Source organism: Neomonachus schauinslandi, chromosome 13, assembly GCF_002201575.2.
Source record: "Neomonachus schauinslandi chromosome 13, ASM220157v2, whole genome shotgun sequence".
Classification (NCBI taxonomy): Eukaryota; Metazoa; Chordata; class Mammalia; order Carnivora; family Phocidae; genus Neomonachus; species Neomonachus schauinslandi.
The window spans coordinates 31,252,546-31,276,821 of record NC_058415.1 but is presented as its reverse complement, the minus strand read 5'-3'; the positions used below and the strand labels follow the sequence as shown (position 1 = coordinate 31,276,821).

At 36.6% G+C, this 24,276-nt stretch overlaps 1 protein-coding gene across 1 annotated transcript in view; it reads left to right on the top strand.

Annotated features, from left to right (window-relative positions):
• KIAA2026 (KIAA2026 ortholog) overlaps positions 1 to 24,276 on the top strand; it is a 158,223-nt gene that overhangs the window by 19,815 nt on the left and 114,132 nt on the right. Inside the window, exon 2 of the mRNA XM_021682404.1 lies at positions 6,043 to 6,243. Coding sequence (XP_021538079.1) covers positions 6,043 to 6,243 — 201 coding nt within the window. The remainder of the gene's footprint in view (positions 1 to 6,042; positions 6,244 to 24,276) is intronic.

Genomic DNA, 24,276 nt, shown 5'->3' with positions numbered 1-24,276 from the left:
AGCGCTGTGAATTTTGTAAGACTGATGAACCACAGACCTGTACCTCTGAAACAAATAATACATTATATGTTTAAAAAAAAAAAAAAAAGATAGGAAGGGAAAAATGAAGGGGGTGGAATTGGAGGGGAGACGAGCCCTGAGAGACTATGGACTCTGAGAAACAAACTGAGGGTTCTAGAGGGGAGGGGTCAGGGGGATGGGTTAGCCTGGTGATGGGTATTAAAGAGGGTACGTATTGAATGGAGCACTGGGTGTTATATGCAAACAATGAATCATGGAACACTACATCAAAAACTAATGATGTAATGTATGGTGATTAACAGATCATAATAAAAACAACAACAAAAAGTCCTCTTAGATGGGGTTGAACTCAGTTTAGGTTACATAGGCAACAGTACAAGGTGGTGATTTTTCCTGCCATATTTAGTGGTGGAGGTATTAGGAATGAAAGAGTTTTTGGCTGAGATGCAAGAAAGAAATGGAATGCCTGAGACAGATAATTGGTCAAGAGATAAGAGAGATAAGAGAAATCTCAATTTCATCATGGGTCCCAACTCCTTGTCTATGTGAATAGCTAGAAGAGACTGAATTTTGTTAGAGCAAATGAAGCAATCAAATAAGGGATTGGAGGTTTGGATGACGGCGATGAGTTAAAAATGTTGGAGGGGTGGGAGGGGCTGCCTAGATGGCGCAGATGGTTAAGCGTGGGACTCTTGGTTTTGGTGAGTTTGTGATCTTGTGAGATGGAGCCTCGTGTGGCCTCTGAGCTCAGTGCGGAGTCTGCTTGAGACTCTCCTCTGCCCCTTCCCCCACGCTTAATCTCTTTCTCTAAAATAAATAAATAAATCTTTTTTTAAAAATGCAGAGGGAATAAGTAACAACTGGGAGAATAGAACGTAAAGAATATCAAGTGAGAAATAAATTTCATAGTCTGATAAATGCAAAAATACTTTTTGTAGGCATGAAGACTTTTTTTTTCTGAAATTTTTTTTGGGTATTTGATACAGCTGAATCTGAGAGCAGTGGTTTCCAAACTTTTGTGATCTGTTTTCCCAAACATAAAGTATTTTGAATATGTGCCCTCAATGTATCTATATTTATTTATCAATCATTTAATCATATTCTATACCTATTAGTTTTATATATTGTAAAATGTTATAATCTACTTAAACACAAGAGATAAGCGTATTTTAAAAATAAGTTTTAACATTAACGATACAAAACATTAGTGTGGGTGAGGGCATTGTGATACTTCATTCGTTTTGAAAATCTTGCTTTAATACTTCGCTATAGAGCTATTTGAAAGGTTTGTTTTAAGTTTATTTTGGTACTTGGTTTTAATGACTGTTGTAATTCAGAGCTCATAAAGATGCATAAATCCAGATGGAAGGGCATTGTAAACTGGGCTGACTACATCGTGATGTTTATCAAACAGGCAAAAAAAAATTTTTTTTAAGATTTATTTTAAATAATATTTGAGTGAGAGCATGCAAGGGAGAGCGAGAGTGCATGAGCAGGGCGAGGGGCAGCAGACTCCCCACTGAGCAGGGAGCCCAATGTGGGGCTCAAGTGGGGGGCTCAATCCCAGGACCCTGAGATCATGACCTGAGCCAAAGGCAGATGCTTAACTGACTGAGCCACCCAGGCGCACCTCAAAACAGGTAAAAATTTTTGTTGAAATTCACCAGTAAGAGTTGTCTTCCCTAATTTCAATTAGTTGCTCTTGAAGACTGATATGAAGGTTCTATTTTGCTGGATAATTTTCATTTACTCCTCCAAATCTACTCTCCACCTTTGTGCAATGTGCTCTGTGCCCTAGGAGGTTGATTTCTAGGGACCGCATCAACTGGTCTGCCTTGTGTTCTGGCTTCTGATTGGGTTCGGTCAGGGGGAGGCACTGACAGGAGGACAGTTGGGATATTCTAACAGTTTTTTCTTTGCTGGGCTACAGATTGTCAGTAACTGTGCTCCTTCATTCTGTGGCCCCCTTTATAATTATAGCTTTCTTTGTTCCAGTAACTATCGCTTCTCTTTCCCCTTTTGGGCATAGAGTGATGACAGCTCCCTAGCTAGCCCAGGAGTGCTTCACTGTCCCTTTCTAGTTCTCCTTTAACCCTGGCTACACATTTGTGAATAGTCTCTTCATTAAACATCACCTTCTTTTTAGTTATCTTGCTGGGATCCTGAAGGCTGTAGTTGCACTTAAAATTTTTTTAAGTAAACGGGTTAAAAAAATGACTGAAACTCTTCATTTAGAATATTTTTAAACAGATTAGATAAATGTTTCTAAGTTTTAATTGTGCAGATATAATTTTTATAGGTGAACATTTATATTGTTTTGATAACAAAAACAAAAAAATCACATAATGGAAACCTTTTCAAACATCTGTTTTTAGTGGGGGGGGGGGCGGTGTTAGTGCATATATTAACCATAAGTAAAGCTTTATATCAATTCACTTTTTCTTTACTACTTACTCTAATAATTTGAAACAGAATTAAGCCTCTGAATTCTGAAATTTGGAATGTATTAACACAGAAAAGACCTTTCATGCTTTTTTTTTAAGAAAAAGGATAACTAAAACTCAACCAGTCAGCTGTAACTATTGCTTAGCTTTACTTTCAAACTGTTGTCAGACTGATTTTGTAAAATAATTTTCTGAGTAGGCAGGGAAAAAAGCTGGAATTTTAGAAAAGGAGAGTTATTTTAGTGTATTGTTTATTGATTATCTGACAATTCTTATTTGGAGGTGAGACTTACTTATTTTTATCTTTTTGCATTTTATTCTCTGATACATGAAGCCCAACTAGTTAGTAACACATGTTATAGAGAAAATCGATGACTGGAATTTTTCAGCTTAAATTTTATGTATGTAAAGTTAAAATGAAAAATAAATAGCTTGGTCTGTATCCTTACAAATACCGCTCTCTCGCGCGCATACGTGTTTGTGTGTGTGTATGTGTGTGTGTGTTTGAGGCTCTGAAGTTACATCCATTAACAAAACAAAATCCTTATCTTCCTGGAGCTCTCATTCTGGTGAGACCAAACAAATAGATAATTATACAATATAATTTAGTGATAAACTGGAAGAAAAAGAAGTGGGTAAGGGAACAAAGAGTGATAGGGGATCCTTTACTAGTATGATGGTCAGGGAAATCCTATCAGGTATGCTGGCATTTGAACAGATTTGGATGAAGTGATAATGCCTAGCCGTACAGATATTGGGGGGAAGAGTTCCTTATATGAGGACAAGGATGATCAAGGGCAAAGTTGATGTTGGTGTGACTGAGAATAATACAAAGACTTTAGTGGCCAGAACACAAGGAGCTATGATGAGCAAAGTAGTAGAAAATGAGGTCTGGAGAGGTAGATACTTTGGATTTTAAGTGTAACTAAAAGGCTCTGGAGGAGACAGAGCAGGGGAATGACATGATCTGATTACTGTTAAAAGAATGCTGCAAGGAGATCAGAATAGAAGCCAGGATGCCTGTCATGAAGAGATTGCAATAGTCTAGGTGAGAGTTTGCACTTGTACACAAATACACATACTACTTGGTGCCATATGTATGTTTACATATACATATACTTATATATAATTACTTTGGGGTTAAAAGATATATTTAGAAACTTTTACATTCAGCAGTGTAATATGGACGTCTTTTACAGTGAGCACATACAGACTTCCTAATTCCTTTTGATGGATGGATGTTATTCCATGTTGTAGTATACATTGTTTAATCTATGTATAAAAGGGCATTTATGTTTACAGGTTTTTTTTTTTTAAATAACAATACTCTGTGTGTGTGTGAGAGAGAGAGAGATTGCTCACAGTTGTGGAGATATGTCTTTAGGGTAAATTCCTAGGGCCATGATGGGTCAAAGGATATGCGCACATTAAATCTTAATGATTATTACCAAATTGACTTCCAAAAATGCTGTGCCAATTTTACATATCCAATAATGTTTTGTGAAAATTTTTCTTTTCTAGATTCTCCCCAACACTGAGTGTAATCTTTACACTTTTTAATCTTTACACCTTGAAATGAAAGAGACATCATAGTTTTCCTTCTTGTATTTTAATTATGAATGATAAATATCAAAGTATATACATTTTTTTTGGATGAGTAATAAAGGATACTAATTTCTCTTTGGTCTTTATTCTGAGAAAATACTGTTTAAAAAAGTAGTTTATATAACTTCATCTTCTCTACTTGTAAGAGGAAATTAAAAGATAAAATTTAGTGTCTGACTTGCTTACATAATAATTTAGCCATGTGACTTACTATTTCCCTCAACTTTTATCCCTAGTGCTCTGCATATACTGTGACCTTTGAGATGTCATCACGTTTCAATGCGATATTGTTCATTAATGTTTTCTTCCATCAGTATTGATGAGGAAGTAATTAAAATTATAGAACTAGTTAGTTCACCAGTAAAATGAACCCAAGTATACCCATTCAGTATCTGTTATTGCCAGTCATTTTATTATCTTTTGGCCCACATTCTTTTTGGCCCAATTAGCCATCATACAGATCTATGCTGTTATGCATAAAATAATCACAGCCTGAACAGTATGGTTAGATTAGCCCAAATTCTTCAGGATTACTTGAAAACTAATTTAAAAGTTCATGCCCTACTTAAAGCTGAATCAGTTACAACATTATCTCCTTATAACAAAGAAAACATAATAGTGCCATAGTTCAGTAGAATCTTGCTCCAGATGGCCTGAGACTAAGATTGTTATAAAAGTTCTTAGAGTAATTATGAACAAAGTCCAGGATGGAAAGGCATTTGATTGTATTTCATACCATAAAAGTTTGTCTTATTGAACCGTAGCCTATTTTGTATTAAAGAAAGCCTATAGGAAAGCAGGAAAATTTGATTACAGGGTCAACTTTTAATTTACATAAAATTCATCCAGCATATTGAATGCTTATTTGGGGTATTGACTTGATTTTGTCATTGTAGAAACATGTTCAAAACCTCCAGAGGCTCTGGCATATTTTACAGAGGTAGAAGAGCAGATATTTCCCCTAATGCTTTTTATAATTAGCCTTTATTTTTTTCAAATAAAAATTCAGAAGTCAGGTTTTAATTTAGACTTAAAAACTTGATAAGATTGTTTCTTTTTCCAGTGTAAATGGTTTTAATCAATTATTTCAAATTCATTAAGGGGATTTATAGGTAATTAAACTGCTGAGAAACTTTTTTTTTAATCAGTATTTTCAAGTATTAGATTAGTATCTTAGTGCATTAATAGAATATTATAGGGTAGGGAGACATTTGTGTGACATTGAAAAGGGAATCTTGATTCCTAGATTCTTTTTATAGGTTAGTCAGGTTTCCAAATTTGCACTTCTATATCATAGTACTTAATATATTGTAATGTTTCATTTGTTTATAATTTCTTTAAGTGTTCATGTACCATGAATTTTCTCTTCCAAAATGTTTTTGTAGTATTGTGCATTTTCCTATACCAACGATAGGTAGTATGAAATATATGAAGAAATGTAAAAATAAGCTGCATTTAATTTTACAAATAATAAACTTTTTTTTCCATTAAAGAGATAGTGTTTTAATCCTTAATTTTAATGTGAAAGACTCATATATTTCTTTTTTCTTTAATTTATTTATTTGACAGAAAGAGGGAGCATGAGCAGGGGGACGGACAGAGAGAGAGGTACAGGGAAGAGCAGACTCCCTGCTGAGTGGGGAGCCTGACCTGGGGCTTGATCCCAGGATCCCAAGATCATGACTTGAGCTGAAGTTAAATGCCCAACCGACTGAGCCACCCAGGCACCCCAAGATTTATATATTTTTTAAATGTAGGGAAGGGCCTGTCATTCAGACTGATTTTATGATATGGGTAAGGAAAATTAGAAATTAATGTAGGGCAGATAAAATTCTGGAGCATAGCTAAGTAAGGTTTAACTATATACTTTTTATATAGTTAGCAAAAGAGATTATTCTTAAGATGCTGGTTAAGAGGGTTTATTGCTTACCCAGAAGATTTGACCTTCTGAATTGACTTATTCTTCTCCAAGGCACTTGAGAGAAAAGACAACGATAGCAGTTACATCTAGAGGCTATTATGGATTGGAGGATGAGAAGGGAACTGCATGTACCTCAACAAGGCGTCGGTCAACACCACGAAGTTTGGCAGGCTTGACAAGTGGAGTTTTTGAATCTATAATGGTTCAAGTTTTGAGACAGGAAGAACAGCTGAGAGCAAAAGAAGAAAAAAGGTAAATGTTAAAAAAAAAAAGTCATTTTCAAATTTCTAGGAACTACTTTTCAAAGAGTAGCTGTATAACTTTTGTATGCCCATATCAAAATTTGGGCCCATTTTAGTAGTGTTATAAAATGCATTGTCACTCAAGTTTGAATTCATAATGAAATATCACAGTGAAATTTGTTTAAAAATATAGTTTTAAATTTCAAACCAAATTACTTTGAAGCTAAACACAAATTTTTACAAAAGATTTCAGAATGCTTTCTAGATTTCTAGAAGTATTATCAAATGAATTATAAATGAAAATAGAAGTATTATCAAATTTTAAATTAGAAGAGTTTTATATAGATTTGTATAGCTTTAGAATAGATTCACAGACCTTTAAAGTTAGGAGAAACTCCAGAGATTATGTAGTTCAAAATGACACATAGGTTCACCTCTGCCAATTCCTCCAATGGTATTAATTTTCTGGATAACTCACCCTACCCTGGGCTCATCAGGAAAGAATGTTGTGCTTAATTAGTGTTACCTTCCTAGGGCCTGGGAGCATAGATTAATGGCATTTGTATAACATTTTATTTATAACAAAAGAGAGAGGTGATTACTCAAAAAAGACTGGTGATTTTCATAATAAATCAAATCTCAAACTCAAACTATAATAGGAGTGATTGCTGATGTAATAGGGAACTGCTAATGCTACTCAAAGACAATTTGTTACTTTCATAGTAGTAAATTTAGCTTGCTTTGATGTTTGTATGATTAAAACTCAACCTTGAGACTTTCTCCTACCATACTTTTTATTCTAGTGATTAATTCAGAACCCACTGTGAAATACTTTTTTTTCCTTCTACAAAACCTTATAGAGCTATTCCTGCTAAAGGAAAGGGGATTTTATGAAAAGGGATAAAGATTAATCTGACAGTAGTATATAATAGATTGGAATGGAGAGAAAATGAAGAAAAGGAAGGCCTGTATGAAAACTTATAGTAGTCTAGATCTTCACTACTGATGACCAGAAATAGGGAGAGAGAGAGGTCAGATTGTTCTGGGAACAAGTAACAAGACTAAGTACTTCCTTGATACTAAGGAGTAACAAAGGAAGAGACAAAGATAAGTCAGGACATAGTTGTAATAATAGTTATAGCATCAATAAGATAAAAAAGAATGGTTAACATTTATTGAACATGATTATTTGCCAAGTTTAGCTCAAAGTACCTTATATGTATTTAACATTTATCCTGAAGCACAGAGAGATTAATTAACTTGCCCAAGGTCAGGCAATTTTTGAGTGGTAGTCAAGATTTAAAGGCGGGCATTTTGGCTCTAGAGCTTGTGCTCCTAACTAATATGCTGTCCTTTGGACTTGTAAAATTATGGAACTAAGAAGGAAAACAGAAGAGCCTGAATCCATGCTATGAGGAAAGATCAATGAACTCGTTTTAGTAAGTTGTTTAAAGTTGATGAGGGAAACATTTAAGCATCCAAGTAGGAATGGATAGTAGGCAACTAGAAATCTTTTTTTTTTTTTTTTTTTAAGATTTTTATTTATTTATTTGAGAGAGAGAATGAGAGAGCACATGAGAGGGGGGAGGGTCAGAGGGAGAAGCAGACTCCCTGCCGAGCAGGGAGCCCGATGCGGGACTCGATCCAGGGACTCCAGGATCATGACCTGAGCCGAAGGCAGTCGCTTAACCAACTGAGCCACCCAGGTGCCCGGCAACTAGAAATCTAATGGAATCTTTTTCTTTTCTTCAATTTTACATGTTTGTGTGTCCATGTGTTTAATGTCAAATAAACATAGGTGAATAAGATATGGGCAAAAATCCGCCTTAAATGTCTTAGTGACTATGATAATTTCATGGAGTAATATGAATTAAACTTTCTCTTTGGGTTTAGTGTTAACTTTTAATTTTTATTTTTATTTATTTTTTTAAAGCAGTTTTTTTTTTTTTAAAGATTTTATTTATTTATTTATTTGAGAGAGAGAGAATGAGAGACAGAGAGCATGAGAGGGAGGAGGGTCAGAGGGAGAAGCAGACTCCCTGCTGAGCAGGAAGCCCGATGCGGGACTCGATCCGGGGACTCCAGGATCATGACCTGAGCCGAAGGCAGTCGCCCAACCAACTGAGCCACCCAGGCGCCCAACTTTTAATTTTTAAATTATAAATATTTTAAACATGAAGCAAAGAATAAAATTATAATAAAAGTCTCAACGTACTCACTACTCAGCAATTTTTAAAGAAATTAACATATTTAAAACAGGAATCCCTAGATTTCTCTGTTGTCCCCAGAAGAAACCACTATCCTCACTTTCTCATTCCCACGCATTTTATTATCGAATTTTAAGAATTCTGTTGTATATTATGGATGCAAATACTTTGTCAGATATATATGTATTGCAAATATTTTCTCCTGGTCTTTTGCCTGACTTTTCGTTTTCAGTGTTTTTTAAGAAATAAAACATTTTAACTTCAGGTTTATTCTTTGTTTTAATGTTTTGTGCTTTTTATGACCTAAGAAATCCTAACTTACCCAAGATTATGAATTTTCTCCCTTTTTTCCCAGAAATTTCTAAATTTTGTTTTACTTATTAATTTAGAGAGGGAGAGAGAGAGTGGGGGCAGAGGGAGAGGAGAGAGAGAATCCTAAACAGGTGGTGTGCGCAACACAGAGCCCACATGGGCTTGATCTCACATGACCTGAGCCAAAATCAAGAGTTGGACACATAACTGACTGAGCCACTCAGGCACTCCTCTAAATTTTATTTTTTATGATTAGGTCTGTGATTCATTTGAAGTTAATTTTTGTGTGTGGTTTGAAGTAAAGGTGAAAGTTTATTTTTTCCATATAGACAGTCCGTTGTCCCGGTATCATTTGTTGAAAAAAACCTGTTCTTTCCCTACTAAATTAGATTTGCATCTTTACTGAAAGTCAGTTGAACATATCATATATTTAATGAGTCTGTTTCATTTATCTATAGGTCTGTCCTTAGGCTAATAATACATTGATTTGATTACTATAGCTTTATAGTAAGCTTTGAAATTTGGTGATGTGAGTCTTCCAGCTTTGTGTTTTGTTTTTTGTTTTCAAAATTGTTAGGCTATACTAGCATCTTCACATTTCTGTGTGATGTTAGATCGTATTATAAACACCCACAAAAAAAAATCTGAGGAAATTTTGATTGAAATTGCATGGAATATATCAATCAGTTTCTGGATAATTGTAAATTTCTTTCAGTCCATTTTTTACTTTTCATTGATTACGTTTTCCATATATTTGGTTAACTGTACCCATACATATTTTCATGTTTTTGATGCAACTGTAAGTCATTTTTTAAATTCAGTTTACAATTTTTTCTTGCTAATACATAGAAATACAATTAATTTTAGTGTAGAGACCTTTGTCTCTGTACTCTGAGTTCTGATTTTGCTTCATGTAGCTTGAAAGTCTGCTATTGCATGTGTATGTATGTATTTATTTATTTATTTTTTATTGTTATGTTAACCACCATACATTACATCATTAGTTTTTGATGTAGTGTTCCATAATTCATTGTTTGTGCACAATACCCAGTGCTCCATGCAGAACGTGCCCTCTTTAATACCCATCACCAGGCTAACCCATCCTCCCACCCCCCTCCCCTCTAGAACCCTCAGTTTGTTTTTCAGAGTCCATCCATCGTCTCTCATGGTTCATCTCCCCCTCCGATCTGCCCCCCTTCATGCTTCCCATCCTGCTATCTTCTTTTTTTTTTTTTAACATATATTGCATTATTTGTTTCAGAGGTACAGATCTGTGATTCAACAGTCTTGCACAATTCACAGTGCTCACCATAGCACATACCCTCCCCAGTGTCTATCAGCCAGCCACCCCATCCCTCCCACCGCACCCTCCACTCCAGCAACCCTCAGTTTGTTTCCTGAGATTAAGAATTCCTCATATCAGTGAGGTCATATGATACATGTCTTTCTCTGATTGACTTATTTCGCTCAGCATAACACCCTCCAGTTCCATCCACGTCGTTGCAAATGGCAAGATCTCATTCTTTTTGATGGCTGCATAATATTCCATTGTATATATATACACCACATCGTCTTTATCCATTCATCTGTCAGTGGACATCTTGGCTCTTTCCACAGTTTGGCTATTGTGGACAGTGCTGCTATAAACATCGGGGTACACGTACCCCTTCGGATCCCTAATCTTTATCTTTGGGGTAAATACCCAGTAGTGCAGTTGCTGGGTCAGAGGGTATCTCTATTTTCAACTTTTTGAGGAACCTCCATACTGTTTTCCAGAGTGGTTGCACCAGCTTGCATTCCCACCAACAGTGTAGGGGGGTTCCCCTTTCTCCGCATCCCCGCCAACATCTGTCCTTTCCTGACTTGTTAACTTTAGCCATTCTGACTGGTGTGATGTGGTATCTCATTGAGGTTTTGCTTTGGATTTCCCTGATGCCGAGCGCTGTTGAGCACTTTTTCATGTGTCTGTTGGCCATTTGGATGTCTTTGGAAAAATGTCTGTTCATGTCTTCTGCCCATTTCTTGATTGGATTCTTTGTTCTTTGGGTGTTGAGTTTGATAAGTTCTTTATAGATTTTGGATACTAGCCCTTTATCTGATATGTCATTTGCAAATATCTTCTCCCATTCTGTTGGTTGTCTTTTGGTTTTGTTGACTGTTTCTTTTGCTGTGCAAAAGCTTTTTATCTTGATGAGGTCCCAATAGTTCCTTTTTGCCCTTGCTTCCCTTGCCTTTGGCGATGTTTCTAGGAAGAAATTGCTGCGGCTGAGGTCGAAGAGGTGGCTGCCTGTGTTCTCCTTTAGGATGTTAATGGACTCCTCTGTCACATTTAGGTCTTTCAACGATTTTGAGTCTATTTTTGTGTGTGGTGTAAGGAAATGGCCCAGTTTCATCCTTCTGCATGTGGCTGTCCAATTTTCCCAACACCATTTGTTGAAGGGTCTGTCTTTTTGCATTGAATATTATTTCCTGCTTTGTCAAAGATTAGTTGACCATAGAGTTGAGGGTCCATTTCTGGGCTCTCTATTCTGTTCCATTGATCTATGTGTCTGTTTTTTTGCCAGTACCATACTGTCTTGATGATGACAGGTTTGTAATAGAGCTGAGGTCCGGAATTGTGATTTGCCAGCTTTGCTTTTCTTTTTCAACATTCCTCTGGCTATGCGGGGTCTTTTCTGGTTCCATACAAATTTTAGGATTGTTTGGTCCATTTCTTTAAAAAAGTGGATAGTATTTTGATGGGGATTGCATTGAATGTAATCTTCACAATATTTGTTCTTCCAATCCATGAGCATGGAACGTTTTTCCATTTCTTTGTGTCTTGCTCAATTTCTTTCATGAGTATTTTATAGTTTTCTGAGTACAGATCCTTTGCCTCTTTGGTTAGATTTATTCCTAGGCATCTTATGGTTTTGGGTGCAAATGTAAATGGGATCGACTCCTTAATTTCTCTTTCTTCTGTCTTGTTGTTGGTGTATAGGAATGCCACTGATTTCTGTGCATTGATTTTATATCCTGCCACTTTACTGAATTCCTGTATGAGTTCTAGCAGTTTTGGGGTGGAGTCTTTTGGGTTTTCCACATAAAGTATCATATCATCTGCAAAGAGTGAGAGTTTGACTTCTTCTTTGCCGATTTGGATGCCTTTGATTTCTTTTTGTTGTCTGATTGCTGTGGCTAGGACTTTTAATACTATGTTGAATAGCAGTGGTGATATTGGACATCCCTGCCGCGTTCCTGACCTTAGGGGGAAAGCTCTCAGTTTTTCCCCATTGAGAATGATATTCGCTGTAGGTTTTTAATACATGGCTTTTATGATATTGAGGTAAGGACCCTCTATCCCTACACTCTGAAGAGGTTTGATCAAGAAAGGATGCTGTATTTTGTCAAATCCTTTTTCTGCATCTATTGAGAGGATCATATGATTCTTGTTCTTTCTTTTGTTAATGTACTGTAACACGTTGATTGATTTGGGGATGTTGAACCAACCTTGCAGCCCAGGGCTAAATCCCACTTAGTCGTGGTGAATAATCCTTTTAATGTACTGTTGGATCCTCTTGGCTAGTATTTTGGGGAGAATTTTTGCATCCATGTTCATCAAGGATATTGGTCTGTAATTCTTTTTGATGGGGTCTTTGTCTGGTTTGGGGATCAAGGTAATGGTGGCCTCATAAAACAAGTTTGGAAGTTTTCCTTCTATTTCTAATTTTTGGAACAGTTTCAGAAGAATAGGTATTCATTCTTCTTGAAATGGTTGGTAGAATTCCTTTGGGAAGCCATCTGGCCCTGGGCTCTTGTTTGTTGGGAGATTTTTGATGACTGCTTCAATTTCCTTAGTGGTATAGGTCTGTTCAGGTTTTCTATTTCTTCCTGGTTCAGTTTTGGTAGTTGATACATCTCTAGGAATGCATCCATTTCTTCCAGGTTATCTAATTTGCTGGCATATAGTTGCTCATAATATGTTCTTTTAATTATTTGTATTTCTTTGGTGGTGGTTGTGATCTCTCCTCTTTCATTCATGATATTATTTATTTGAGACCTTTCTCTTTTCTTTTTGAGAAGTCTGACCAGGGGTTTATCAATCTTTTTACTTCTTTCAAAGAACCAGCTCCTAGTTTTGTTGATCTGTTCTACTGTTCTTTTGGTTTTGGTTTCATTGATTTCTGCTCTGATCTTTATTATTCTCTTCTCCTGCTGGGTTTAGGCTTTATTTGCTGTACTTTCTTCAGCTCCTTTAGGTGTAGGGTTAGGTTGTGTATCTGAGACCTTTCTTGTTTCTTGAGAAAGGCTTGTATTGCTATATACTTTCCTCTTAGGACTGCCTTTGCTGCATCCCAAGGATTTTGAACAGTTGTGTTTTCATTTTCATTGGTTTCCATGAATTTTTTTAATTCTTCTTTAATTTCCTGGTTGACCCATTCATTCTTTAGTAGGATGCTCTTTAGCCTCCATGTATTTGTGTTCTTTCCGACTTTCCTCTTGTGATTGAGTTCTAGTTTCAAAGCATTGTGGTCTGCAAATAGGCAGGGAATGATCCCAATCTTTTGGTACCGGTTGAGACCTGATTTATGACCTAGGATATGATCTATTCTGGAGAATGTTCCATGGGCACTAGAGAAGAATGTGTATTCTGTTGCTTTGGGATGGAATGTTCTGAATATGTCTGTGAAGTCCATTTGGTCCAGTGTGTCATTTCAAGTCTTTATTTCCTTGTTGATCTTTTGCTTAGATGATCTGTCCATTTCAGTGAGGGGGTTGTTAAAATCCCCCATTATTATTGTATTGTTGTCAATGTGTTTCTTTGATTTTGTTATTAATTGCTTCATATAATTGGCTGCTCCCATGTTAGGGGCATAGATATTTACAATTGTTAGATCTTGTTGGATAGACCCTTTAAGTAGGATATAGTGTCTTTCATCATCTCTTATTACAGTCTTTGGATTAAAATCTAATTTGTGTGATATAAGAATTGCCACCCCAGGTTTCTTTTGGTGTCCATTAGCATGGTAGATGGTTTTCCACCCCCTCACTTTCAATCTGGGGGTGTCTGGGTCTAAAATGAGTCTCTTGCAGACAGCATATTGATGGGTTGTTTTTTTTTAATCCAATCTGATACGCTGTGTCTTTTGATTGGGGCATTTAGCCCATTTTGCATGTGTATGTATTTAATGATGCTTATGGTTTTTTGATGCATTGTCATCCTTCTGATTATGAGTGTCTCTTTTTATCCCTGATAATATTTCTGACATTGTTTAATATTGCATTATTATCTCAACTGTTGGCTTATGAGCTATCATTATTTGAATTTTTTTTTTTAGTGGCTTCTCTAGGTTTTACAAGTTGTGCTTAACTTAACACATTTAACTTCAAATGTTATACTACTTCACAGTGTACTACTGTTTACCTCTTCTCATACTTTGTGCTGTTGTTGTCATTTTATTTCTACAATGTGTTGTCAACCCCAATAGTCTGTTTTTGTATGTGATTTAAATAGTTATCTTTTGAGGAAATTTAAGAATGAGTAGAAAAATGTATTTTTTTTTATTTGAGAGAGAAGGGGCATGGGGAGGGGCAGAGGGAAAGGGAGAAGCAGACTCCCCACTGAGCAAGGAGCTTGATGGGGGGCTCGATCCTAGGACCTTGAGATAACGACCTGAGCCAAAGATGCTTAACCAGCTGAGCCACCCAGGCACCCGAGAGAAATGTATTTTAAATTTATCTGTACATTTACTCATCCCAACAGTCTGCCTTCCTTTGTATTGATCCATGACTCCATCTGGTGTTATTTTTCTACTGCCTAAAAAACTTCCTTTAGCATTTCTAATAATATAGGTTTTTCAGAACTTTTATTTTTTGCTTTGAAAAAAGTTTTACTTTTCCTTACATTTTGAAGGAGAAAAATCTAGGTTGACTTTATTTTTTCCCCCCTATCAATAATTAAAGCATGGCATAGCTTAATCATACACAATTTTTTTAAAGTTTTAATTTAAATTCCAGTTACACATACAGTGTAATATTAGTTTCAGGTGTACAATATAGTGATTCAACACTTTCATACATCACCCAGCGCTCATCACAAGTGCACTCCTAATCCCCATCACCTATTTAACCCACCCCCACTTCACCTCCCTTCTAGTAACTATCAGTTTGTTCTCTGTAGTTGACAGTGTGTTTCTTGGTTTGTCTCTCTCTTTTTCTTTTCCCTTTGCTTGTTAGTTTTGTTTCTTAAATTCCACATATGAGTAAAATCATAAGGTATTTGTCTTTTTTTGACTGACTGACTTCGTTTACCATAATACTGTCTAGCTCTATCCATGTCCTTGTGAATGGCAAGATTTCTTTCTTTTTTATGTCTGAACAATATTCCCTTGTATGTATACCCCACATCTTTATCCATAAATTAGTCAGTGGACACTTAGGCGCTGTTTCCATAATTTGGCTAGTGTAGATAATGCTGGTATAAACATCAGTGTGCATGTATCCCTCTGAATTAATTAGTATTTTTGTATACTTTGGGTAAATACCTACTAGAATAATTGCTGGATCATAGGGTATTCCTATTTTTAACTTTTTGAGGAACCTCCATACTGTTTTCCAGAGTGTCTGCACCAGTTTGCATTCCCATCAACAGTGCAAGAGGGTTCCCTTTTCTCCACATCCTTACCAAAACCCGTTGTTTCTTGTGTTGTTGATTTTAGTCATTCTGACAGGTGTGAGGTGATATCTCATTGTAGTTTTGATTTGCATTTCCCTAATGATCAGATGCTGAGCATCTTTTCATGTGTCTGTTGGCCATCTTGTTGTCTTCTTTGGAAAAATGTCTTACTCATGTCTTCTGCCTATTTTTTAAATTGGATTATTTGTTTTTTGGGTGTTGAGTTTCATAAGTGCTTTATATATTTTGGATACTAACCCTTTATTAGCTATGTTGTTTCCAAATATCTTCTCCCATTCTGTAGGTTGTCTTTCAGTTTTGTTGATGGTTTCCTTCACTGTTCAGAGCTTTTTATTTTGAGGTAATCCTAACAGTATATTTTTCCTTTTGTTTACCTTTCCTCAGGAGACAAACCTAGAAAGAAGTTGCTACGGCTGATGTCAAAGACGTTACTGCCTGTGTTCTCTACTAGCAGTTTTATGGTTTCAGATTTTACATTTAGGTATTTTGAATTTAGATTTAGTTTTGCATATGGTATAAGAAAGTGGTCCAGCTTCATTCTTTTGCATGTTGCTGTTCAGTTTTCCCAACACCATTTGTTGAAGAGATTGCACTTTTTCCCATTGGATATTCTTTTCTGCTTTATCGAGGATTAATTGACCATGTAAGTTTGGGTCCCTTTCTGGGTTGCCTAGTCTGTTCTGTTTGATCTATGTGTTTACTTTTATGACAGTACCATACTGTTTTGATCACTATAGCTTTCTGATATAACTTGAAATCCAGAATTGTGATGCCTCCAGCATTCCTTTTCTTTTTCAAGGTTGCTTTGGCTATTCAAGGTCTTTTGTCATTCCATACAAATTTTAGGATTCTTTGTTCCAGCTCTGTGAAAAATGTCAGTGTTATTTTGATAGGGATTGAGCTGAATCTGTAGATAGTTTTGGGTAGTATAGACATTTTAACAATATTTGTACTTCCAATCCATGAGTCTGAATGTCTCTCCATCTCTTTGTGTCATCTCCACTTTCTTTCACCATTGTTTTATAGTTTGCAGAGTACAGGTTGTTACTTCTTTGGTTAGGTTTATTCCTAGGTATCTTATGGTTTTTGGTGCAATGGTAAATGGAATTGATGCCTTAATTTCTCTTTCTGCTGCTGCATTACTGGCATATAGAAATGCAACAGATTTCTGTATGTTGATTTTGTGTCCTGTGACTTTACTGAATTGGTCTATCAGTTCTAGTAGTTTTTCAGTGAGTCTTTTGGGTTTTCTATATGTAGTATCATCTTATCTGCAAATAGTGAAAGTTTGACTTATTCCTTGCTGATCTGAATTCCTTTAATTTCTTTTCATTGTCTGATTGCTGTGGCTAGGACTTCCAGTACTATGTTGAATAGAAGTGGTGAGATTGGACATCCCTGTCTTGTTCCTGAGAGTAGAGGAAACGTTCTCCATTTTTCTGCAGTTAGGATGATATTAGCTGTGGGCTTTTCATGCATAGCCTTTGTTATGTTGGGTATGTTCCCTCTAAACTTACTTTATTGAGGTCTTTTTATCATGAATGGATGTTGTACTTTGTCAAATGCTTTTTCTACATCTATTGAAATGATCATATGGTTCTTATTCTTTGTTTTATTGATGTGTTGTATGAAGTTGATTGACTTGTGAATATAGAACCACCCTTGCAACCCTGGAATATATCCCACTTGATCATGGTGGATGATTTTTTTAATGTATTGCTGAATTTGGTTCAGTAGTATTTTGTTGATAATTTTCACATCTGCCTTCATCAACGATATTGGCTTGTAGTTCTCTTTTTTAATGATGCCTATCTGGTTTTGGAATCAGGGTAATGCTGGCCTCAGAGAATGAATTTGAAAGTTTTCCTTCCTTCTCTTTTTGGAATTGTTTGAGAAGAATAGGTATTAACTCTTCTTTAAATGTTCGGTAGAATTCCCTTGGGAAGCCATCTGGCCCTGGACTTTTGTTTATTGGGACTTGTTTCAGTAATGATTCGATTTCTTTGCTGGCTACTGGTCTATTCAAGCTTTCTCTTTCTTCCTGTTTCACTTTTCGTAGTTTATACATTTCTAGGAATTTATCCACTTCTGTTTTTGTCTAATTTGTTGGCATACAGTTTTTCATAACATTTTCTTAGAATTGTATTTCTCTGTTGTTGGTTGTTATATCTCCTCTCTCATTGGTGATTTTATTTATTTGGGTCCTTTCACTTTTCTTTTTGATAAGTCTGGCTAGAGGTTTATCAGTTTTATTAATTTTTGCAAAGAAGCAGCTCCTGGTTTTATAGATCCATTCTATTGTTTTTTGTTTGTTTGTTTCTATACTATTTATTTCTGCCCTAATCTTTATTATTTTCCTTCCTTCTGCTGGCTTTAGGCTCCATTTGTTGTTCTTTTTCTAGCTCCTTTCAGTGTAAGGTTAGATTGTTTCGGATTTTTCCTTCTTCTTGAGGTAGACCTGTATTGCTATATATATATATACTTTTCTCTTAGGACTGCTTTTGTTGCATCCGAATGATTCTGGACTTTTCTGTTTTGATTTTCATTTATTTCCATGTATTTTTTTTTTCTTTGATGTCCTTGTTGACCCATTCATTGTTTAGTAACATGTTGTTTAACCTCCATGTATTTATTTGTGGTCTCTCTAGATTTTTTTTTATTAACATATAATGTATTATTTGTTTCAGGGGTACAGACCTGTGATTCATCAGTCTTACACAATTAACGGCACTCACCATAGCATGTACCCGCCCCAGTGGCCATCACCCAGCCACCCCATCCCTCCCACCCCATCCCTTCCAGCAACCCTCAGTTTGTTTCCTGAGATTAAGAGTCCCTTATGGTTTGTCTTCCTCCCTGGTTTCATCTTGTTTCATTTCTCCCTCCCTTCCCCTATGATCCTCTGTCTTGTTTCTCAAATTCCTCACATCAGTGAGATCATATGATAATTGTCTTTCTCTGATTGACTTATTTCGCTTAGCATAATACCCTGTAGTTCCATCTGTGCAAATGGCCAGATTTCATTTTTTTTTGATGGCTGCATATACTCCATTGTACCACATCTTCTTTATCCATTCATCTCTTGGTAGACATCTGGCCTCTTTCCATAGTTTGGCTATTGTGGATATTGCTGCTATAAATATTGGGGTGCACGTGCCCCTTCAGATCACTACATTTGTGTCTTTGGAGTAAATACCCAGTAGGGCAATTGCTGGGTCATAGGGTAACTCTATTTTCAACTTTTCGAGCCTCCATACTGTTTTCCAGAGTGGCTGCACCAGCTTGCGTTCCCACCAACAGTGTAGTAGGATGCTTTCTCCACATCCTTGCCAACATCTGTCATTTCCTTACATGTTAATTTTAGCCATTCTGACTGGTGTGAAGTGGTATCTAATTGAGGTTTTGATTTGTATTTCTCTGATGCTGAGTGATGTTGAACACTTCTTTATGTGTCTGTTGGCCATTTGGATGTCTTCTTTGCAGAAATGTCTGTTCATGACTACTGCCCATTTCTTGATTGGATTAATTATTCTCTGGGTGTTGAGTTTGATAAGTTTCTTCACAAATTTTGGATACTAGCCCTTTATCTGATATTTCATTTGTAAGTAGCTTTTCCCATTTTGTTGGATGTCTTTTGGTTTTGTTGACTGTTTCCTTTGCTATGCAAAGGCTTTTAATCTTGATAAAGTCCCAATAGTTCATTTTTGCCCTTGCTTCCCTTGCCTTTGGTGATGTTTCCAGGAAGAAGTTGCTGCAGCTGAGGTCGAAGACGTTGCTGCCTGTGTTCTCCTCTAGGATTTTGATGGACTCCTGTCTCACATTTAGGTCTTTCATCCATTTTGAGTCTTTGTTTGTGTGTGTTGTAAGGAAATGGTCCAGTTTCATTCTTCTGCATGTGGCTGTCCAATTTTCCCAACACCATTTGTTGAAGAGCCTGTCTTTTTTCCATTGGACATTCTTTCCTGCTTTGTCGAAGATTAGTTGACCATAGAGTTGAGGGTCCATTTCTGGGCTCTCTATTCTGTTCCATTGATCGATGTGTCTGTTTTTGTGCCAGTACCATCCTGTCTTGATGACTACAGCTTTGTAATAGAGCTTGAAGTCTGCGATTGTGATGCCACCAGCTTTGGTTTTCTTTTACAACATTTCTCTATTTCCCTGAAGATCAGGAACACGTCAAGGATGCCCACTCTCGCCACTATTGTTCAACATAGTACTAGAAGTCCTAGCAACAGCAATCAGACAACAACAAGAAATAAAAGGTATTCAAATTGGCAAAGAAGAAGTCAAACTCTGTCTCTTCGCAGATGACATGATACTTTATGTGGAAAATACAAAAGACTCCACCCCCAAATTACTAGAATGCATATAGCAATTCAGTAATGTGGCAAGAAACAAAATCAGTGCACAGAAATCAATTTGCTTTCTTACACACTAACAATGCAACTGTAGAAAGAGAAATTAGAGAAACAATTACTTTTACAATAGCACCAAAAACCATAAGATACTTCGGAATAAACCTAACCAAAGAGGTAAAGGATCTATACTCTAGGAATGACAGAACACTCATGAAAAAATTGAAGAAAGCACAAAAAGACGGAAAACATCCCATGCTCATGGATTAGAAGAATAAACATTGTTAAAATGTCTATGCTACCCAGAGCAGTCTATATCCTCAGTGCCAGATCAGTGCCGGATCAAAATTCCAATGACATTTTTCAAAGTGCTGGAAGAAACAATCCTAAAATTTGTATGGAATCAGAAAAGACCCCGAATCGCCAAGGAAATGAAAAAGAAAAACAAAGCTTGGGGCATCACGTTGCCTGATTTCAAACCATATTACAGAACTGTGATCACCAAGACAGCATACTACTGGCACAAAAACAGACATATAGACCAATGGAAGAGAATAGACAGCCCAGATATGGACCCTCAACTCTATTGTCAAATAATCTTCTACAAAGCAGGAAAAAATGCAAATGCAATGGAAAAAAGTCTTTTCAATAAATGGTGCTGGGAAAATGGGGTTGATATATACAGAAGAATGAAACTCGACCATTCTCTAACACCATACACAAAGATAAACTCAAAATGGATGAAAGACCTTCAGTGTGAGATAGGAATCCATCTCCTAGAGGAGAACACAGGCAGTAACCTCTTCGACCTTATCTGCAGCAACTTCTTTTAAGATACATCTCCAAAGGCAAGTGAAACAAAGGCAAAAATGAACTTTTGGGACTTCATCAAGATAAAGAGCTTCTGCACAGCAAAGGAAACAGTCAACAAAAGAAGGAGACAGATATTTACAAATGACACTACAGATAAAGGGCTGGTATCCAAGATCTATAAAGAACTTCTCAAACTCAACCCCCCCCCCCAAAAAATAATCAAGTCAAAAAATGGGCAGAAGACATGAACAGACACTTCTCCAAAGAAGACACAGAAATGGCTAACAGACACAGGAAAAAATGTTCATCATCATTAGCCATCAGTGAAAATCAAATTAAAACCACATTGAGATACCACCTTACACCAAATAGAATGCCAAAAATAGACAGGGCAAGAAACAACAAATGTTGGAGAGGTTGTGGAGAAAGGGGAACCCTCTTACACTGTTGGTGGGAATGCAAGTTGGTACAGCCACTTTGGAAAACAGTGTGGAGGCTCCTCAAGAAATTAAAAATAGAGCTACCCTATTACCCAGCAATTGCACTCCTGGGTATTTATCCTAACAACCCAGATGTAGTGAAAAGAAGGGCGATATGCACCCCAATGTTCATAGCAGCAATGTCCACAATAGCCAAACTTTGGAAAGAGCCAAGATGCCCTTCAACAGATGAATGGATAAAGAAGATGTGGTCCATATATACAATGGCATATTACTCAGCCATCAGAAAGGATGAATACCCAACTTTTACATCAGCATGGATGGGACTGGAGGAGATTATGCTAAGTGAAATAAGTCAACCAGAGAAAGTCAGTTATCGTATAGTTTCACTTATTTGTGGAACATAAGGAATAGCATGGAGGACATTAGGAGAAGGAAGGGAAAAATGAAAGGGGGAAATCGGAGGGGGAGACGAAACATGAGAGACTGAGAAACAAACTGCCGGTTTTAGAGAGGTGAGGGGTGGGGGGGATGGGTTAACCCAGTGATGGGTATTAAGGAGGGTATGTATTACATGGAGCATTGGGTATTATAAGCAAACAATAAATCATGAAACACTACATCAAAAACTAATGATGTACTGTATGATGACTAACATAACATAATAAAATGAAATTTAAAAAAAAAAGCAAAAATGAACTTTTGGGACTTCTTCAAGATAAAAAGCTTCTGTACAGCAAAGGAAACAGTCAACAAAAACAAAGAGGCAACCCACAGAATGGGAGAAGATTTTTGCAAATGACGCTACAAACCAAGGGCTGATATCCAGGATCTATAAAGAACTTCTCAAACTCAACACCCAAAAAACAAATAATCAAGTCAAAAAATGGGCAGAAGACACGAACAGACAATTCTCTGAAGAAGACATACAAACAGCTACCACCAGACACATGAAAAAAAATTCATCATTAGCCAGCAGGGAAATTCAAATCAAAACCACATTGAGATACCACCTTACACCAGTTAGAATGGCAAAAATTGACAAGGAAGAATCAACAAATGTTGGAGAGGTTGTGGAGAAAGGGGAACCCTCTTATACTGTTGGTGGGAATGTGAGTTGGTACAGCTACTTTGGAAAACAGTGTAGAGTTTCCTCAAAAAATTAAAAATAGAGCTACCCTATGACCAAGCAATTGCACTCCTGGGTATTGACCCCAAAGACACAGATGTAGTGAAAAGAAGGGCCATATGCACCCCAATGTTCATAGCAGCAATGTCCGCAATAGCCAAACTGTGGAAAGTGCCAAGATGCCCTTCAACAGTTGAACGGATAAGGAAGATGTGGTCCATATATACAATGGCATATTAGTCAGCCATCAGAAAGGATGAATACCCAACTTTTACATCAACATGGATGGGACTGGAGGAGATTATGCTAAGTGAAATAAGTCAAGCAGAGAAAGTCAATTATCATATGGTTTCACTTATTTGTGGAACATAAGGAATAGCATGGAGGACATTAGGAGAAGGAAGAGAAAAATGAAGGGGGGAAATAGGGGGAGACGAACCATGAGATACTATGGACTCTGAGAAATACCTGAGGGTTCTAGAGGGGAGGCGGGGTGGGGGGATGGGTTAGCCTAGTGATGGGTATTGAAGAGGGCAGGTACTGCATATAGCACTGGGTGTTATACGAAAACAATGAATCATGGAACACTAAGTTGAAAACTAATGATGTACTGTATGGTGACATAATAAAATTAAAAAACAAAAGTAAAACCATTCCTCTGGGTATTCGGGGTCTTTTCTGTTTTCATAGAAATTTTAGGATTATTTGTTCCATTTCTTTGAAAAAAGTTGGTGGAATTTTTATAGGGATTGCATTGAATGTGTAGATTCCTTTTGGCAGCATAGACATTTAACAATGTTTATTCTTCCAATCCATGAGCATGGAAAGTTTTTCCATCTTTTTTTGTCTTCAATTTCTTTCATAAGTATGCTGTAGTTTCTAGAGTGTATCTATCCTTTACCTCTTTGGTTAGGTTTATTTCTAGGTATCTTATGGTCTTTGGTGCTATTGTAAATGGAATTGATTCCTTAATTTCGCTTTCTTCAGTCATTGTTAGTGTATAGAAATGCCACTGATTTCTGTGCATTGATTTTCTATCCTTCCACATTGCTGAATTGTTGTATGAGTTCCAGTAACTTGGGGTGGAGTCTTTTGTGTTTTCCACATAAGGTATCATATCATCTGCAAAGAGTGAGAGTTTGACTTCATCTTTGCTGGTTCGGAGGCCTTTTATTTCTTTTTGTTTTCTGATTGCTGAGGCTAGGACTTCTACTATTATGTTGAATAGCAGTGGTGATAGCGGACATCCCTGTTGTGTTCCTGACCTTAGGGGTAAAGCTCTCAGTTTTCCCCCATTGAGCATGATATTGGCTGTGGGTTTTTCATAGATGGCTTTTATGCCATAGGTATATATCTCAATATGATAAACTATCCCTACACTGTGAAGAGTTTTCATCAACAAAGGATGCTGTACTTTTTGAAATCCTTTTTCTGTATCTATTGAGAGTATCATACAGTTCTTGTTCTTTCTTTTATTAATGTATTGTATCACATTGATTGGTTTGCGGTTGTTGAACCAACCTTGCAGCCCAGGAATAAATTCCACTTCATCGTGGTGAATAATCCTTTCAATGTACTGTTGGATCCTATTGGCTAGTATTTTAGTGAGGATTTTTGCATCCATGTTCATCAAGGATATTGGTCTGTAATTCTCCTTTTTGATGGGGTCTTTAACTGGTTTTGGGATCAAGGTAATGCTGGCCCCAAAAATGACTTTGGAAGTTTTCCTTCCATTTCTGTTTTTTGGAACAGTTTCAGAAGAATTGGTATTAATTCTTCTTTAAATATTTGGTAGAATTCCTCTGGGAAGCCATCTGGCCCTGGGCTCTTGTTTGTTGTGAGATTTTTGATGACTGCTTCAATTTCCTTACTGGTTATGGGTCTGTTCGTGTTTTCTATTTCTTCCTGATTGCATCCATTTCTTCCACATTGTCTAATTTGCCGGCATATAGCTGCTCATAATATGTTCTTATAATTGTTTGTATTTCTTTGGTGTTGGTTGTGATCTCTCTGCTTTCATTCATGATTTATATGGGTCCTGTTTTCTTTTTAATAAGTCCGGCCAGGGGGTTATCAGTCTTATTAATTTTTTCAAGGAACCAGCTCCTAGT